At 40.9% G+C, this 15,875-nt stretch overlaps 1 protein-coding gene across 1 annotated transcript in view; it reads right to left on the reverse strand.

Moving 5' to 3' along the window:
• The window catches only part of LOC122640480 (protein SRG1-like), a 42,729-nt gene extending 29,645 nt beyond the window's left edge, over positions 1 to 13,084 (reverse strand). The window contains exon 1 of the mRNA XM_043833694.1: positions 12,799 to 13,084. Within this exon, the coding sequence (XP_043689629.1) occupies positions 12,799 to 13,047 (249 nt within the window). The 5' untranslated portion in view covers positions 13,048 to 13,084. The remainder of the gene's footprint in view (positions 1 to 12,798) is intronic.
• Positions 13,085 to 15,875: the final 2,791 nt, after the last annotated feature.

Here is a 15,875-nt window from a genome sequence, read left to right on the forward strand (position 1 = left end):
CTAAGGGAATGATTGAGGATGTCCTATTGAAGGTTGGGGAATTTATTTTTTCTGTGGATTTTATTGTTTTAGATACCCAACCCACTGCCAACTTCAAGGACCAAATCCCAATCATATTGGGTAGACCATTCCTAGCTACCAGTAATGTTTTAATCAATTGCAGGAATGGTCTCATGAAATTATCTTTTGGCAATACTTCTGTTGACTTCAATGTGTTTAGGTTGGGCAAGCAGCCTGACATGGATGAAGAGGTGTATATGCTTCAAGGATTTTCGATGATATTTATACGTTCTTTGAGATTGATTTTGATTCGGGATTTTAAGAATGTATGCAGGAATTGGAGGGTGTTGATGATACTCCCTTATCTGAGGTCTGGAGCATCCAACCACCTTTGGAGCCGTTTGGACCCCTAACCACTTTCATTCTCAAATCCTCTATTATTGAGCCCCCCACATTAGAGTTGAAGGCATTGCCCTCCAACCTCAAGTATGCCTTCTTAGGACATGATCATACTCTTCCTGTTATTATTGCTTCTAATTTGACTTCTATTCAGGAAGAAGAGTTGATTAAGCTTCTAAAGGACCATAAGGAAGCCATAGGTTGGACCATGTCTGACATCAAAGGTATTAGCCCCTCTATTGTTCAACATCATATACATCTGATGGAGACCCAAAGGAGGGCTAATCCTGTGATGAAAGAGGCAATCAAGAAAGAGATCCTAAAATGCTTGGATCATGGCATCATTTATCCTATTTCTGATAGCCAATGAGTGAGTCCTGTGCAGGTTATGCCTAAGAATGGAGGAGTCACGGTAGTTAAGAATGCCAATAATGAGTTGATTCCAACCCGTATCCAAACGGGATGGAGAATGTGCATTGACTATAGGAAATTGAATGCGACAACTTGGAAGGACCACTTCCCCTTGCCTTTTATCAATCAGATGTTAGAGAGATTAGCTGACCATGAATATTATTGTTTTCTTGATGGTTATGCAGGCTATAACCAAATTCCTATTGCTCTAGAGGACCAACACAAGACCACTTTCACATGCCCTTATGGAACTTTTGCTTACCGGCGTATGCCTTTTGGGCTTTACACTGCCCCTGCTACATTCCAAAGGTGCATGATGAGTATCTTTTCTGATATGGTAGAGCACTTCCTAGAGGTGTTTATGGATGATTTTTCTATTCACGGCTCTACTTTTTCTAATTTCTTGCATCATCTCTCTTTGGTTCTTAAAAGATGCACAGAAAAGAACTTGGTCCTGAATTGCGAGAAGTGCCACTTCATGGTAAAGCAAGGTATAGTTCTTGGTCACATTGTGTCCAAAGAAGGGATTAAGGTTGATAGATCTAAGGTGGACGTTATTGCCAATTTACAACCACCCAAGAGTGTGAAGGACATTAGATATTCTCTTGGCCATGCAGGTTTTTACAGGAGATTCATCAAGGACTTTAGCCAGATAGCTAGACCTCTCACTTCTCTTTTGGCAAAGGACTGTCCATTTGATTTCTCTTCTGAGTGTCATGATAGTTTTGAGCAATTAAAAAGAGCTTTGACCTTAGCCCCCATTATTCAAGCTCCAACTTGGACAGTTTCATTTGAGCTTATGTGTGATGCCTCTGATTTTGCTATAGGGGTTGTTCTTGGGCAAAGAATCAACAAATTGCCCCATGTGATTTATTATGCAAGTAGGACTCTTAATGATGCACAGCTTAATTATACCACCACTGAGAAAGAATTTTTAGCTGTTGTGTTTGCTTTAGAGAAGTTTAGGCCCTATTTGGTTGGATCACATGTGATTCTTTATACTGACCATGCAACTATCAAATATCTTGTGCAGAAGAAAGATGCCAAGGCTCGCCTCATTAGGTGGGTTCTTTTGTTATAAGAATTTGATCTTGAAATTAGGGATAAGAAAGGGTGTGAAAATTTGGTTGCAGACCATCTATCCCGGCTGCCTAATTCCTTGACTGTTGATTCTCCAATCAACGAGAATTTTTCTGATGAGTATCTGATGGCAGTGTCTAGTGAACCATGGTTTGCTGACATTGTTAATTATTTGGTTACGGGTGTGACACCTGCACATTGGTCCACCTAAGATAAGAATCGTTTCTTTTCACAAGTTAAGTATTTCTTTTGGGATGATCCTTATCTTTTTAAGACCTGCCCGGATCAAGTAATCCGGAGATGTGTCCCTGATCATGAGCAACAATCTGTCTTATCTTTTTGCCATGATCAGGCTTGTGGAGGCCATTTTGGGCCTAATAAGACTGCGGCCAAAGTTTTACAGTGTGGATTTTATTGGCCTAGTCTGTTTAAAGATGCTTTTACTTATTGCAGGGCATGTTCTTCATGCCAATCCTTAGGGCGTCTTACTAAAAGAAATATGATGCCCCTCAACCCAATTCTGGTGGTTGAGGTGTTTGATGTATGGGGTATTGATTTCATGGGGCCTTTCCCTAACTCTTTTGGTAACCTGTACATATTACTTGCTGTGGACTATGTGTCCAAATGGATTGAGGCAGTTGCTTGTAAGACCAATGACCACAAGGTGGTTGTGAAATTTTTGAAGGAGAACATCTTCTCCCGTTTTGGTACTCCCCGGGCTATCATTAGTGATCGTGGCAAGCATTTTTGTAATCGACCTTTTGAGGCCCTCATGAAAAAGTATGGTGTCATCCATAAGTTGTCCATACCCTACCATCCCCAGACCAGTGGCCAGGTTGAGATTTCAAATAGGCAGATCAAGCAAATTCTTGAGAAAACCATCAACCCGAACCACAAGGATTGGTCTAACCGGTTGATAGATGCGTTATGGGCCCATAGGACAGTCTTCAAGACCGATCTTGGTCAATCTCCGTACCGTCTGATGTATGGAAAAGCATGTCACTTACCTATAGAGATTGAGCACAAGGCCTTTTGGGCTATCAAGAAGCTTAACTTTGACCTACGCACTGCAGGTGCCTATAGAAAACTCCAGCTATCTGAGTTGGAAGAGCTTAGGAATGAGGCATATGAGAATGCCCGGATTTACAAGGAAAAAACCAAGGCTTTCCATGATAGGCACATTTTGAGAAAATCTTTTGAGGTAGGCCAGAATGTTTTGTTGTACAATTCTCGTTTGCATATCTTTTCAGGTAAGCTACGTTCTAGATGGGATGGCCCCTATATTGTTCAAAAAATTTATCCTCATGGGGCTGTTGAAGTCCTCAATCCAAGTACAGGAGCTACTTTTAAGGTCAATGGCCAAAGATTGAAGCTGTACATAGAGATGCCTACTCCAGTTGAAGAAGAGGTCATGGATCTCCATGAGCCTCTTTACCTTGACCCCTGATATCTTGGTATGTATCCCCTCCATTGTCCTTATTCTTTCTTTTCTGCATGCATTGAGGACACTGCATGAATTAAGTGTGGGGGGGGGGGGGGGTGTTGGACTTTAATTGTGAATTTTGACTGTGGTGATAGTTTTTGGTTATGTGCATAAGTCTCTTCGATTTGCAAAGCGAGAGTGAGAGGGAATTAGATGCCCTCCTAGCATGCGAAATAATAAAAAAATCCCTTTTCAAGGATGGTAGTTGGTTTGTATCCGGTGATGGGGATTGAGTTTGAAAATATGAATGCTACTTCATGTGATGGTTAGATTCCTCTATGTGTTTATGGACCCCTTTGATCTTTTGGCTAGTAGTTGAGACCAATTTGTTTGTGGCAAGGCATGAAAGTAAAAGTGAATGAAAAAAAAAAAAAAAAAAAAAAAAAAAAAGAGAAAAATAGAAAGAAAAGTGGAATTCCTTGGGACTAGACAGGGTACTGTGCCTCATGAAGCAGGGTGACTTGATCGAAATTCCTTGCAAGGAAACTCCAAAAAAAAAAAAAAAAAAAAAACTCTTGCATCAATGTCTCAATGTCTTATGGATACATGCAAAAACCAAAGCTACCAAGCATTTGGGTGTCTGGTGTATGCTCCACCATGTCATTTAGAGAATAGTAGTAGAGTAGAAAAAGAGTTTGTTGTTGAGAAAAAAAAAAAAAAAAAGAAAAAAGCTTTTGCCTTAATGCTTGGAAAAGAAAGTATGGTAAAAAATACTCAAAGCCTAAGTCTTTGGTTCCATCAGTACTATGAGTGGCTTATTTGAAGGTGAGTAGTGTTCAGAAAATATGAGGAGATCCCTTGACCTTGATGCATGCTTGTTACTTGAATTGATGTGGGGTGATAAAATTCAAGTGTGGGGGAACCTTTGGCTCCTTAATCTTTAGTTGAGTATTTCTTTGAGATTGTGTGCCCTATCTTACTTATGCCATGAGAAAAATTTACATCATTCTTTTTGATTTATTGAATTTTGGGTGTATATTCACTGCAAACACCTACGAGACACAACTCGTCCACTAGGGGTAACCTAGGGGTTGAAAGGCTTGTTGCACATGCTAAGTGCAACCGTGATTCCTACGAAAGTGAGTTAGGATTTTTTTTTTTTTTTTTTTGCATTCTAAGTTAATTTATCTTTTGCTTTACTTGAGGACAAGTAACGTTCAAGTGTGGGGGAATCTGATGAACACATTTATGTGTGAAATCTTAGGGCATAAAACATACATTTTACCACATTGGACAAAGTTACTCGGTGCTTTCTTGTGCTTTTCAGGGTTTAAGTGAATTATTATGAAAATGGAGGAGATAATGCTAAGGAGATGTTTATAAGCTTTCTAGATGTGTTAATAGTATAGATGCATAGCCCATCGAGTCAGCTTCGCAACGGTTCAAACGACACTTGATTCCGAGTTGAAACGAAGAAGTTATGGCCGTTTCCGTAACGACGCGCGAAAATGGCCTGCAGGGGTTTATTTATAATTATTGACAGTCGGACGGGGACAAAGTGAAGCGAAAGTTTGGATTCCAGGAGCCTTAACACAATTATCAGAAGTTACTTTACTGTACCCGATAGATTCCATTTGGAAGGCTCTGGACAGTCCAACTTCAACTTGAGATATCTTGGGCTCCCCAACTCCGAATTGGAAGAAATTTGGGTCTATTTTGGGTGATTTTTTGCAAGGAACACAATGGTGAGGCCTATATAAGCACCCCATGCTCCACGTTTTATGAAGGACAGAATGAGTATTTTATTTATTCTTGAAGGAATCCTAGTCATCACCCTTACTCTCTCTCTCCTCCAACTTCTCAAGGGCACTTTTGGAATTCTACTTGGGATAGATTTATATTTTCTCATCTATGGAAGGTTGAAAAATCAAAGATGCTTTGATTTTATTGCTTGGAGAAGATATCTACAAAGAAAATGAAGCACTTGTTAGAATTGGAAGTTTATTTTTCTAGAAATAGAAGGTCTATGTAAACAATCTTCTCTTCTTCTTCTTTCTTTTTTTTTTCTTTTTTTTTTCTTTTTTCTTAGGATTCAAGGCATTGTAAAAGAGGAAAGAGAAGAGAATATTCTCTTTTCTTAGGGAATATTTCTCCTACACTTCCATCTTCTCTCTTCTCCTCTCTTCCACCTATAAATACCCCCTACCTCTCTTGTAAAAATTGCTCATTCACTTAGTGAAATTTCTTCTCTTCTTCTCCTTCTAATTTGTGATTTTTGGCTTTTCTAAGTTCTAGTTTGCTTTTATGATTTTTAGTTAATGGTTATAATAGGCTTAGTTTATGCTTTAATTTCAATTTAAGTCTTCAATTGGATTGTAATTTCTTAATTCTAGTTTAGGTTTTAAGCCTTCTAGTCTAAGTTCTTAAGTTGATGACAAGACTTGAAGATTTAGAAGAGGAGGCCATGGTAAGTTTATACAAGTATTCAAGCTTTTTAATTACATTCATGCAAGCACATCCAGGTTTTACTATCTAAACTCTCAATCTCATTCTCCATCTCCTCTATTTCTCTCTATCTTCTTCTTCTTCCCCTTCTATTTCTTTTATTTTAATTTTATATGGTTGTGATTTATGGATGCATTTTTATTCTCTTATTTCTTTTTATATGGTTAGTATGTGTGGCTGTATTTTTATTCCTTTCAATTCGCTTTAGTTTGATAGGTTAGATGCTCATGTGTTAGGACGCCGATTTAATCCCTTAATTTTGTTAGATACTTATGAGTTAGGATGCATTGATTTTCGTTAGTTTAATTAGATTAATTTAACACTTTAATTTGGTTCACTTTGCATTACTTTTAAGTTAGTTAAATAGAGTGGCATATATCTCCTCGTGTTCGACCCGTAGCTACGATTGACCCGTACGCTTGCGGTTTTATTTTAACTCAAACACTTAAGATAACTTCCTTTCTTTGGTGCTTTGCATCCTAGCCCCCTATGGTTGCTATAGGTCAGAAAGTCAGGGAATTGTGGAATCCCTTGTTGTTTCCTTCCTAATCCAAGTCCCAAAAAATATCCCATGTTGTTCATTGTCTTTAGAATTGTTCCGCTCCATGTGGATGGGTAACCGGATGGAATTATCTCCTTCATTTCTAAGGCCATTACACTAATTGCCCCAATCTCAAATCCTCCCATCTGGAAATCTACAAGAGCTTCTCCACATAGTTCGATGCTTGCCAAGGTGTGGACAATCTCTGGATCACCAAAGATAGTGATTATTTTACCTTTATAGATGAATTTCATTTTCTGATGTAGGCTTGAGGCTATTACTCCTACTGAATGCAGCCAAGCCTTATATAGGATGTCATGAGTGGTCGACATTAGCTCAAGGATGTCTTGCACTTGGTAGAAGATGCTCATATTCCATTTGTTAAAGTTTTCCCCTTTGACGCACCACACCCTTCTTCGATTTGCTGGAGACCTTACTTCTTTGTCGCCACTTCGTCCTTCGTCTTCTTGAGGGATAGGCTGAATGAAGTCTGTTGGGTCTGCTTCATCATCATCAACTTTGATGCTATTTATGCATTATAGGGTTTCAATAGACAACTCATCTTTAGATTACGGCTCAATGTTTTCTTCTTCACTATTGTCGATCCCACCTCCCATCTGGATAAGGAAAGTGTCTCCAGATAGAGTTTCACTAATGGGTAGTGCAGATACAGCTTGGATCAGACTCGGTGTAACCTCTTCAATTGTTCTCATGTTGTATTCAGACGACCCTTCCTCAATGGGTTGAATGTGAATTGTGAAATCTTCTTCTTCCAAATCCTCCCATGTGACTGATCTCATAATCGATGAACCCGAATGCTCTCGGTTGTGCATTGGGTCCGAGGCTATCAAGTCCATTCTCTAGAAACTCAAGCTTCATCATCCGATGATCCGAGGCTAGGCCTTTCCCTCGATCACAGCAATGTCTGCCTCCTCTGAACTTTCCATTGCAGTTTATCCTTGCACAGTAAACACATACCATCATTCTCTTCGCTCTCCTATTCTGAGCGTGCATGCTACGGCCACAAAATGATGTTGGCTGACTTTTGATCATATCTTTTTTGTACATTTCCTTCAGGAAATTACTGATATTGGCCCTTGCTTCTGCAGGGAGATCCATCTGTGACATGAGGCAGACTTTGTCCTCCATACGATTTTCAATTCCCTCAAAGGTGCTTTAATAGGTCGGATTAGAATGGTTGGGTCCAAACCCGTTGTCCCTTCTTCCAAAGCATTCACAGATCTCATAGATGATCTTGGGGAGTGGAGTTCATCTTCATCAAGTGAACCATTTAGGGTGGCAAATGTTTCTAGTATCTCACGCTGTTTAGGGTATAGATACTCATGATATACTCCATGTAGATTCTCTAGGATTATCTCCACTTGCTCTTCCTCTGTCAGAGGGTTGTGCATCCTTTTGGCTTCTTTATGGAACCTTCTAATGAAGTCGGAGAACCCTTCACTTGGCTCTTGCTTTAGTGCCTCCAATTCTTTTCTTTTCTTCATACTCTGCTCAGTTTGGATTGCTAGGATAACCCTATAGATTCGAGCATCCATCAGCTTTCACTCTTGCTTCACAGCTTGAATCAGGATCATCGGGTCCTTAAAAGGAACATCCTCTTGTACATGCTCAGTCCATGATCTGGCAGAGGGTTGGTAGTCACATTGGGCTGTTGACCTATCTTCAATTCAGTTTTTCCAGCATCTATCAAGTCTTAGATTACAAGCTTGAGGTGTATACATCTATCTATCTAATGACCCTTCTAATTGTGGTAATAATAGTGCCACTTTGACTTATATCCTGGAGGTGGATTAGCTGTATTCACAGGCCGTAGTGGTATGACATCCAACATCCCTTCCCTCTTGAGTTTGAAGAAAAGGCGAGTGGGTGTCATACTGCCGAAGGTAAACTGTCTGTGAGGGGTTACCATTCAGCTTGGATTACCAAAGGAGGAGCAACTGTTGGTGAAATTTGCTTCTCGGTGTACTGAACGGTAGTAACTGCATTCACTTCGGGGCCTTTCTATCTTCCTCCTCTGTTGTTCTTGCCAGAATAAGATCCAAAAACTTCTTTGGTTGAAGTCTGGGCTTATTTTCCTTTGAAGAGCTTGTCCTCAATGTACTTCCCAATGGCTATGAGTGCTTCGAAGGTCTTGATATGCTGACAGTAGAGGCGATCATGGTGCTCTCCATGTAGGTTTTCCAATATGATTTTCACCTGTTCTAATTCATTCGGGCGATTCCACATCTTAGACGCCTTTTCATGGAACCTCATGATGAAGTTAGAAAATACCTCATCTGCTCCTTGCCTCATGGTTTTCAACTCACGCCGGGTGATGTCCACTTCGGTGTTGTAAGAGTACTGTTTGGTGAATGCCTTCACAATTGCCGACCAAGTTTGAGTATGAGTTTGGTCCAATTGGGTCAGCCTCCTTAGAGCTGACCCTGCTAACGAGTAAAGGAATGCTTGTCCCATTTGATTTTCTGTGAGATTCCATGACTTGGCTACTGTGATAAAAATCTTCAAGTGAGCTTGGGGATCTCCTGTCCCGTCGAACTTGTCAAGCTTCCATTTGAAATCTTCAGGTATTCTTTCTCCAGCGAAACAGACTATGTCTTCTTCTGGTTTCTCAACAGCCTTTCCTTTTATTGCTACTTCGAGCTTCTCAACTTTCTTCCTCATCTGCTTCTCCCTTTCCATTTCTGGTGGATCTTGGTGAGCATTGATGGCTATATCATCTTCTTCTATTATGATCCTGGGGTGTGCCCTAAACATCGTTGGGGTCACCCTCGGCTCTCCAGGGGTTGGTGCATTATCTGCTTGAGATTTACCTTGCATTGATTGGACCAACTACGTAACTAGCTGCTTCATCTCTGTCATATACCTGTGCATGCTTACCATTTCCTAACTCAGTGCTTCTTCTGAAGAATTGGCCTCTGGTGGATCCATGGTGTTCGTAATAGAAGGTGACCTTGTTGGACTTTGTGTCGAGGGACTAGAAGTCAAGGGAGGTGAACCAGAATTTTCAACTAGTGTCGAAGGTGAGAACTAGTAGAGAATAGCCCGGTTCAATCGACTGCCACGACGGTTCCACATGGGTAACGAGGATTTTCTTTGTCGTAGAATTGTGCCTTGCAAAGGTAAAAAGGGACAAATTTAGGACTCAAGTGTTTCAGGTTTTTATCTTGTTTTAATATTTTATAGTTTTTTGGTTTATAAAAAAATATATACACGCATATATATATATACACAAAGTGACAATTCACTTTCAGTCTCCTAATTCTATTTTACTCGAGTAGTCAATGGTAAGGCTTGCATCTACATTCAAGACTACTTGGGAATAACCCTTGTGATATTGTGATGTGTTGCAAGCTTGCCATAGATCCTTCATCGTTTAATAGTTCTTGGAGATCAATTTTGAATTATCACAAGGAGATCTAATCGAGGACTTCTATCATTGTCGCATTATTTAGACAGTGTATCTTTTTTCGAGGGATAATTGAGGCTACATTTTTCGATACACTGATCTAAATGGATATGCGACGTGCATCGAGGGACATTCGAGGGATAGATAGAATTATTCCCTTGATCGGTATTCTGTATTAAGAGAAAGTATGCTGATGGGATTTCCACTTTCGACCTCGAAAAGCTATGAGGTTAGTTTATGGCGTATCCTAGTCATATATGGTCTAATTTCCCACATGATGCATACAATAGGTAGGCTGATAGGACGGAACAAGGTCACCCTTGATAGGACCGATATACCTTTCGCTTGTGATAGTGAATTGCGAGTATGTGGTTCTTTTGTGTAGCGAAGTACCCCACGGCACACTAGCGAATAACCTCGTCAGTAATTCTAGACCCGTATAGTAAATATCAAGGCTGTGGTTTCGACCGCGAATTACCCATGACTACACATGAGGTTCAACGACTAACCAAGGGACTGTGTGTTCTTATGAAGTATTGTGTATGCAAGATAATGGTGCAGGAAGCAGGTGTCATCCGATCTCAGAGTACTTAGTATGATGTGCCCCACCTCCCCAAGGGTAGAGGCACAACAGGGAGTACCCTCGTTGTTTGATTTCACTTCGAAAACGATGCATGATGCAGTTAGTACAACAAAAGGGGTTAGCCAAACATATTTCAATCAATCAATGCAGAAGGGAGAAAATTCTTGCATTCAACGGTAGCATCTAGTATTGAAAGCTTGACCATCAATCCCCAATGGAGTCGTCACTGTGAGGATCCGTCCCCCTCTGGTGCTTGGTGGTGCAGGGAGGATTTTTTAATTTGTGCTCCTCTTGATTTCGGGAGGGAGAGAAGGGAATGCATCTTCTCAGGTGGTATAGTATTAATTTATCGTGGGATGAGGGTCATACAATAAAATGAAATGGAGTCGCCACCTAGGGGCCTAGGACCCATTGGTGTAGCCCTAGAAGGTCTACGAGAGTTTGGTTGGTCAGGTCAGAGATTCAGGGTAAGTGGTCAGGTTACGAGAGTGGGAAGGTGCTAGGCACCCACCTCGTCCGTGACATTAGTAGTGGAACAAAAGTATGACATGCGAAGAGTTAGACACATATGATAATAAAAAAATTAGTTCTGATTTACCAGCCATATGGATAGAGGCACTAGAATCAATGATCCATCGGGTGGAAGAGGATGTAAGGAAGATAGATGTACTTGTGTGGGTCGGAGTGGCTATGGAAGGAGAGACATCAATGCATGGATGGAGATTTTGAATAAGCTTTAATAAGTGACTGTAATCATCTCAAGACACAGAGCCCGATGAAGATATGCTTGATGAAGATGTAGTATAGGGGTCGCCAGAGAATACTTTTGCAGTACTACCACCAAAATAGAAGTAGCTAACAGTGGACCCCAATCTGGTCAACCATGTTTAGCCCAACATGTATTAATAATGTGACCTGATATTCAGGGTTGAGTGCTCAAATTAAGTGCTTCTTTATTATTTGGTTAAAAGATCTACAAAATCTTGTAGATCTTTGATCAGATGAAGGGTGTGTTTGTCACTCGTAGTGTAACTAGGGAAAGTGTAGTGGCAATAGAACAAATATTCTAGACAATAGAACTCAAGTTTCAATTCATCAGTAATCACTAGAATATAGTATTAGAAGCTCAACTATTTAAAAAATTCTCTACAGTATTAAGAGAGGCGGTAACAAAACCGACTCAAGCCGTATTAATGTAAGTTACATATCAAGGTCGTAATTAACTATTGCAAAAAAAGTTTTAGAGCTGGTTATTTCCTGCATCTAAAAGAAATAATGTAAATAAATTTAGAGGCAATTCATTACTGCCTTCAAATGTATAGTTTTGCAGTATTAACAAAAAGCTGCTAAAGAACTGTCTCAAAATGTAACAAACATGGTCGGCGGCCAAAACCATCTCTAATAATTTGCAACCACATATCTTGAGGTGGTTCCATGCAATAGTCTTTACTGTGGCGTGGTTAAGATGTTAAAAGCTATTTTACTCGGTATTAATAACTCTTGGACTCTAATCACTTGAGTGGTATTTTTGGCAGACTAGAGGGGGCCTGAGTGTAATTGGGGAAAATACGGAGAAGGAATATATAATTAGGCCATAATACAGGAGAGGGACATAATTTTTCCTATAAATAAAGGATACCAAAGCATGGTTGATCTAGTCTACTGCTTGGTGAACAGAAATAATCTAAAATCCTTTGAAAAAAGATTGATAACGCATTTGTACGCCTCATCTGGAAAAGTAAAGACAAAAAAAAATATGCTTCATTATTCTGATGACACTATTGGGAGAATAGCTCAAAAAAAACAAAAAGGGTTGACGCACACGACACCACTATACCTCTAGCTAATCCTCATGCTTATCCACGGAATCCCCTTGTAAAGGTAAGTCATCTATCTAAATCTATCCCTTTCTCTGATACCTAGGCTAATTGAAAACCCAAGCACTCCTCCAAGGTAACAACGAGTTTTTAAACCGTGAGGGGTTCATCCGTATCATGGCTTGGTGTAAGGCTGGGGCGTTATAATGGTATCAGAGTGGACCCGACACCATGTGGGGCCACAATAGAGTCGTTGGGTTGCAAGAGGGGGGAGAATGTCACGCCCAAGAAATGACCCAGATCTGTTGAGCCCAGAAGGTTGGGCAAGAAACGGAAGAGGCGTTCAGGGAGGCAGACTCTTTATTCCCACATCAGTTAGGGGGAAGAGACTGGGCTATTTGATAACCCAAAGCACTCCAAGCCCACGACTGTGTTTTAAAGGATACCAAAGCATGGTTGATCTAGTCTACTGCTTAGAGGAGAGTCAGGACCGGTGGGCTGGCTTCCTAATTTCTATGTTCTGAGTCATACCTAAAATAGGAGGATAACTAACTTGAAAGTTTCTGAAACCCTAACATGAATGATAGAGAAATGAAAACACTAATCACTTACTTGGAAGAAACCCCAATCTTGACAAGCAGAGTGTAGTCTCGCCAGTTCTGAGTCCATGGATTCTACTGAGAGTAATTTCTGCAAGTCAATTATAGGGACTGCAGGGAGTGAGACAGTATCAGAGATGATTGGAGGATCCTGATCGGGACGGATGTAGCGGGGTGGGACAGTGTTGATGGGCTCCTTGATCAACTCCTGAACGTTAGGTACAGCAAGAGATCCTCCATAAGTGACCGGTTTGGACGCCATAGTTAGTGAATATGCTCTGCAGAATCTAAGACTAGCTCGGGAAGTTTTGAATTCCCTCTCTTCTTTTGAGCTCTTCAAGTAGAAGATTAAGTAAGAGGAGGAGACAAACCTATGACCTGTGTAAGTGTAAGTGTTCTCATAAAAAAAGTGTTTTCTTTAAAGAATATCAAACAACAGCGGAACCACTAATAAGTAATAAGTTAAGGGGCAATATCTAAAAGTTGGTGTGTTGCTGGATTCGGAGGAAATTTCCATTCTATTTGTTTATAATTTTTTGTTTTTTTTTTGTTTTCATTAACAGGTATTTTCTTCTGAAAAAACAAGACATCCAACCACCAACATGCATTAACTAATAATGCGAATAGTACCCCCACCTAGTCACCAACCGTTCCATTTTCATGTTTTGTTTACTAACCTGCCGCGTGTCACGGTGTTTCAGATGGCAGAAAATGATTTCAGATTTCCTTCTGGAGAGAGAGATCAAGGGTATTGACGATATGATCTCTATCATCAGTTGTACATTCCATGTACAACCCAATCTTGTATTTTTGGTAATCTTCATCACATGCGATATGTCCTCTTTCTCAATTTGGAAGCTATGATCACATGCGATATGGATCCTACCTTTGAATGGAAGTCTCACCGTCAAATCTCTGTCAATATGTTACCCAATATTTCATGTATCCTTCATATTAGTTGTTTCCTTGTATATCTACCAGCTTGTAATCTGTATATATATATTCCTCAATTGAGGAATCATAAATTCAAGGAAATATGTCACATTAACATGGTATACAGGGGCCTATCACTCCAACGAGTTTCATTCCTCTATAAATATTTTTTTTCACCATGCCGGACGACTCCAGCTCCACCGTCATCTCTTCCCTTGGTCAGGACACTCCTCCGGTTGGTGTGTCTCCTTCACTCCACCATGCTCACCACTACATCTCTATCAAGCTCACCTCCACGAATTTTCTATTTTGGAAAACTCAGATTGAGCCCTTTTTGACTGGCCAAGACCTCTTCGGTTACCTTAATGGCACTCTCCTTTGCCCAACCGACCCTACTGCTACTGCTACTTGGCATCGCCAGGACTCTCTGATTCGGAGCCTCCTTATCTCCTCCCTCACTGAAGAAGCTTTTCCCCTCGTTATTGGGAAAACCACGAGTCTGGACATCTGGCAATCTTTGTGCACTACATTCACTTCTCCCTCTAAGAGCCGTCTAATGGCCCTCACCATGGCTATGCAAGACCTGACTCAGAAACCAGAGGAAACTGTTTCTCAGTTCCTCCAACGCGCCAAGTCCATCTCTAGTGAACTCAATGCTGCCGGTCAACCCTTGCGCCCCAGTGCGTTCAATCGCCACATTTTTCATGGCCTCAAGCTTGATTTTCGCTCCATGGTTGATTCTCTCTTGATGCAGACTTATGCTATACCTTATGACGATCTTCATGCTATGGTACTAAGCCATGAGTTCCTTCATGGCTCCTCACTCAAGAAACTATCACTTTCAGAGTCTTCTGCAACCGAGACCTCTCCGACTGCCAACTCTATGCAACACTCCACCACATCCTCTGCATCCAGTTCTCCTCAACCAAACCGTGGTGGCAGAGGTTATGGTGGTAGAGGTCGTGGTGGTCGGGGGTGTGGTGGTGCTCCTGGGTAGTCCTCTGGTCGGTTCTACTGTACGTATTGTGGCCGAACAAACCACTCCATTGAACGATGCTTTCTTCGCCTAAAACAGGGTTACCAACAGTCCCCTCCATAGTACAATACCTCCCACCCCTTTGGCACACTACACCTACCCCACCACTGCCCCATCTTATTTTAACCCTCAACCTCCATTACTTCCTACCCCTCACCATGCCCCACCCCTACCTTGGTATCCTGACACTGGTGCTTCTCACCATGTTACCCCAAACCTTCAAGCTTTATCCCAATATGATGATTACATTGGTACAGATCAATTACAGGTTGGCAATGGTAAGGGCTTACCCATTACACATCTTGGTTCCACCTCTCTTCCTTCTCATTCTTCTAAAAATTTTTATTTAAATAATGTGTTTCGTGTTCCCACCATTAACAAACAACTTCTTTCTGTTCAGCAATTTGCTCGTGATAATCATGTATTTTTTGAATTTCACCCATCTCACTTTCTTGTGAAGGATCAGGTCACCAAGTCAACTCTCCTGTCTGGACCGTGTAAAGGGGGCCTCTATGAATTCCAGCTCCCCCCACTCTCCTTCTGCTAATACTGTTGTTCGCACTTCCTTGGATCTTTGGCATCGTCGATTGGGATGATAATACTAAACTTATTTGGTTTCATCCCCTTGTGCGCAAATTTGAAGCATTTTCTATTTTCTCTGTTTTTCTATCTCTTGTTGAATGTCAATTTGGTAGGAAAATTAAATGTGTACAAACAGATTGGGGTGGTGAAGTTTGGACCCTCCTTGACTTTTTTTGGAAACTTGGCATCAGTCATCGTTTGTCGGCCCCTCACACCCATGAACAACAAGGGACAGTTGAACGGCGTCATCGCCACATTGTTGAGACTGGCCTGTCCCTTCTTGCCCATGGATCTGTTCCTAGGCACTTTTGGCACTTTGCTTTTGAAACTGCTGTTTACTTAATCAATAGAATGCCATCTTCTGTCTCCCTCGGGGTCTTCTTGTTTTAACTTATTTTTCATAGGTGCCCCAATTATAAATTACTAAAAGTCTTTGGTTGTTTATGTTTTCCCTACCTCCGCCCCTACAATAGGAATAAAATGGATTTTCATTCTTCCCCGTGTGTTTTCTTGGGCTATAGTGCTTCTCATATGGGATA

The sequence above is a fragment of the Telopea speciosissima genome, chromosome 9, assembly GCF_018873765.1.
Source record: "Telopea speciosissima isolate NSW1024214 ecotype Mountain lineage chromosome 9, Tspe_v1, whole genome shotgun sequence".
Lineage (NCBI taxonomy): Eukaryota > Viridiplantae > Streptophyta > Magnoliopsida > Proteales > Proteaceae > Telopea > Telopea speciosissima.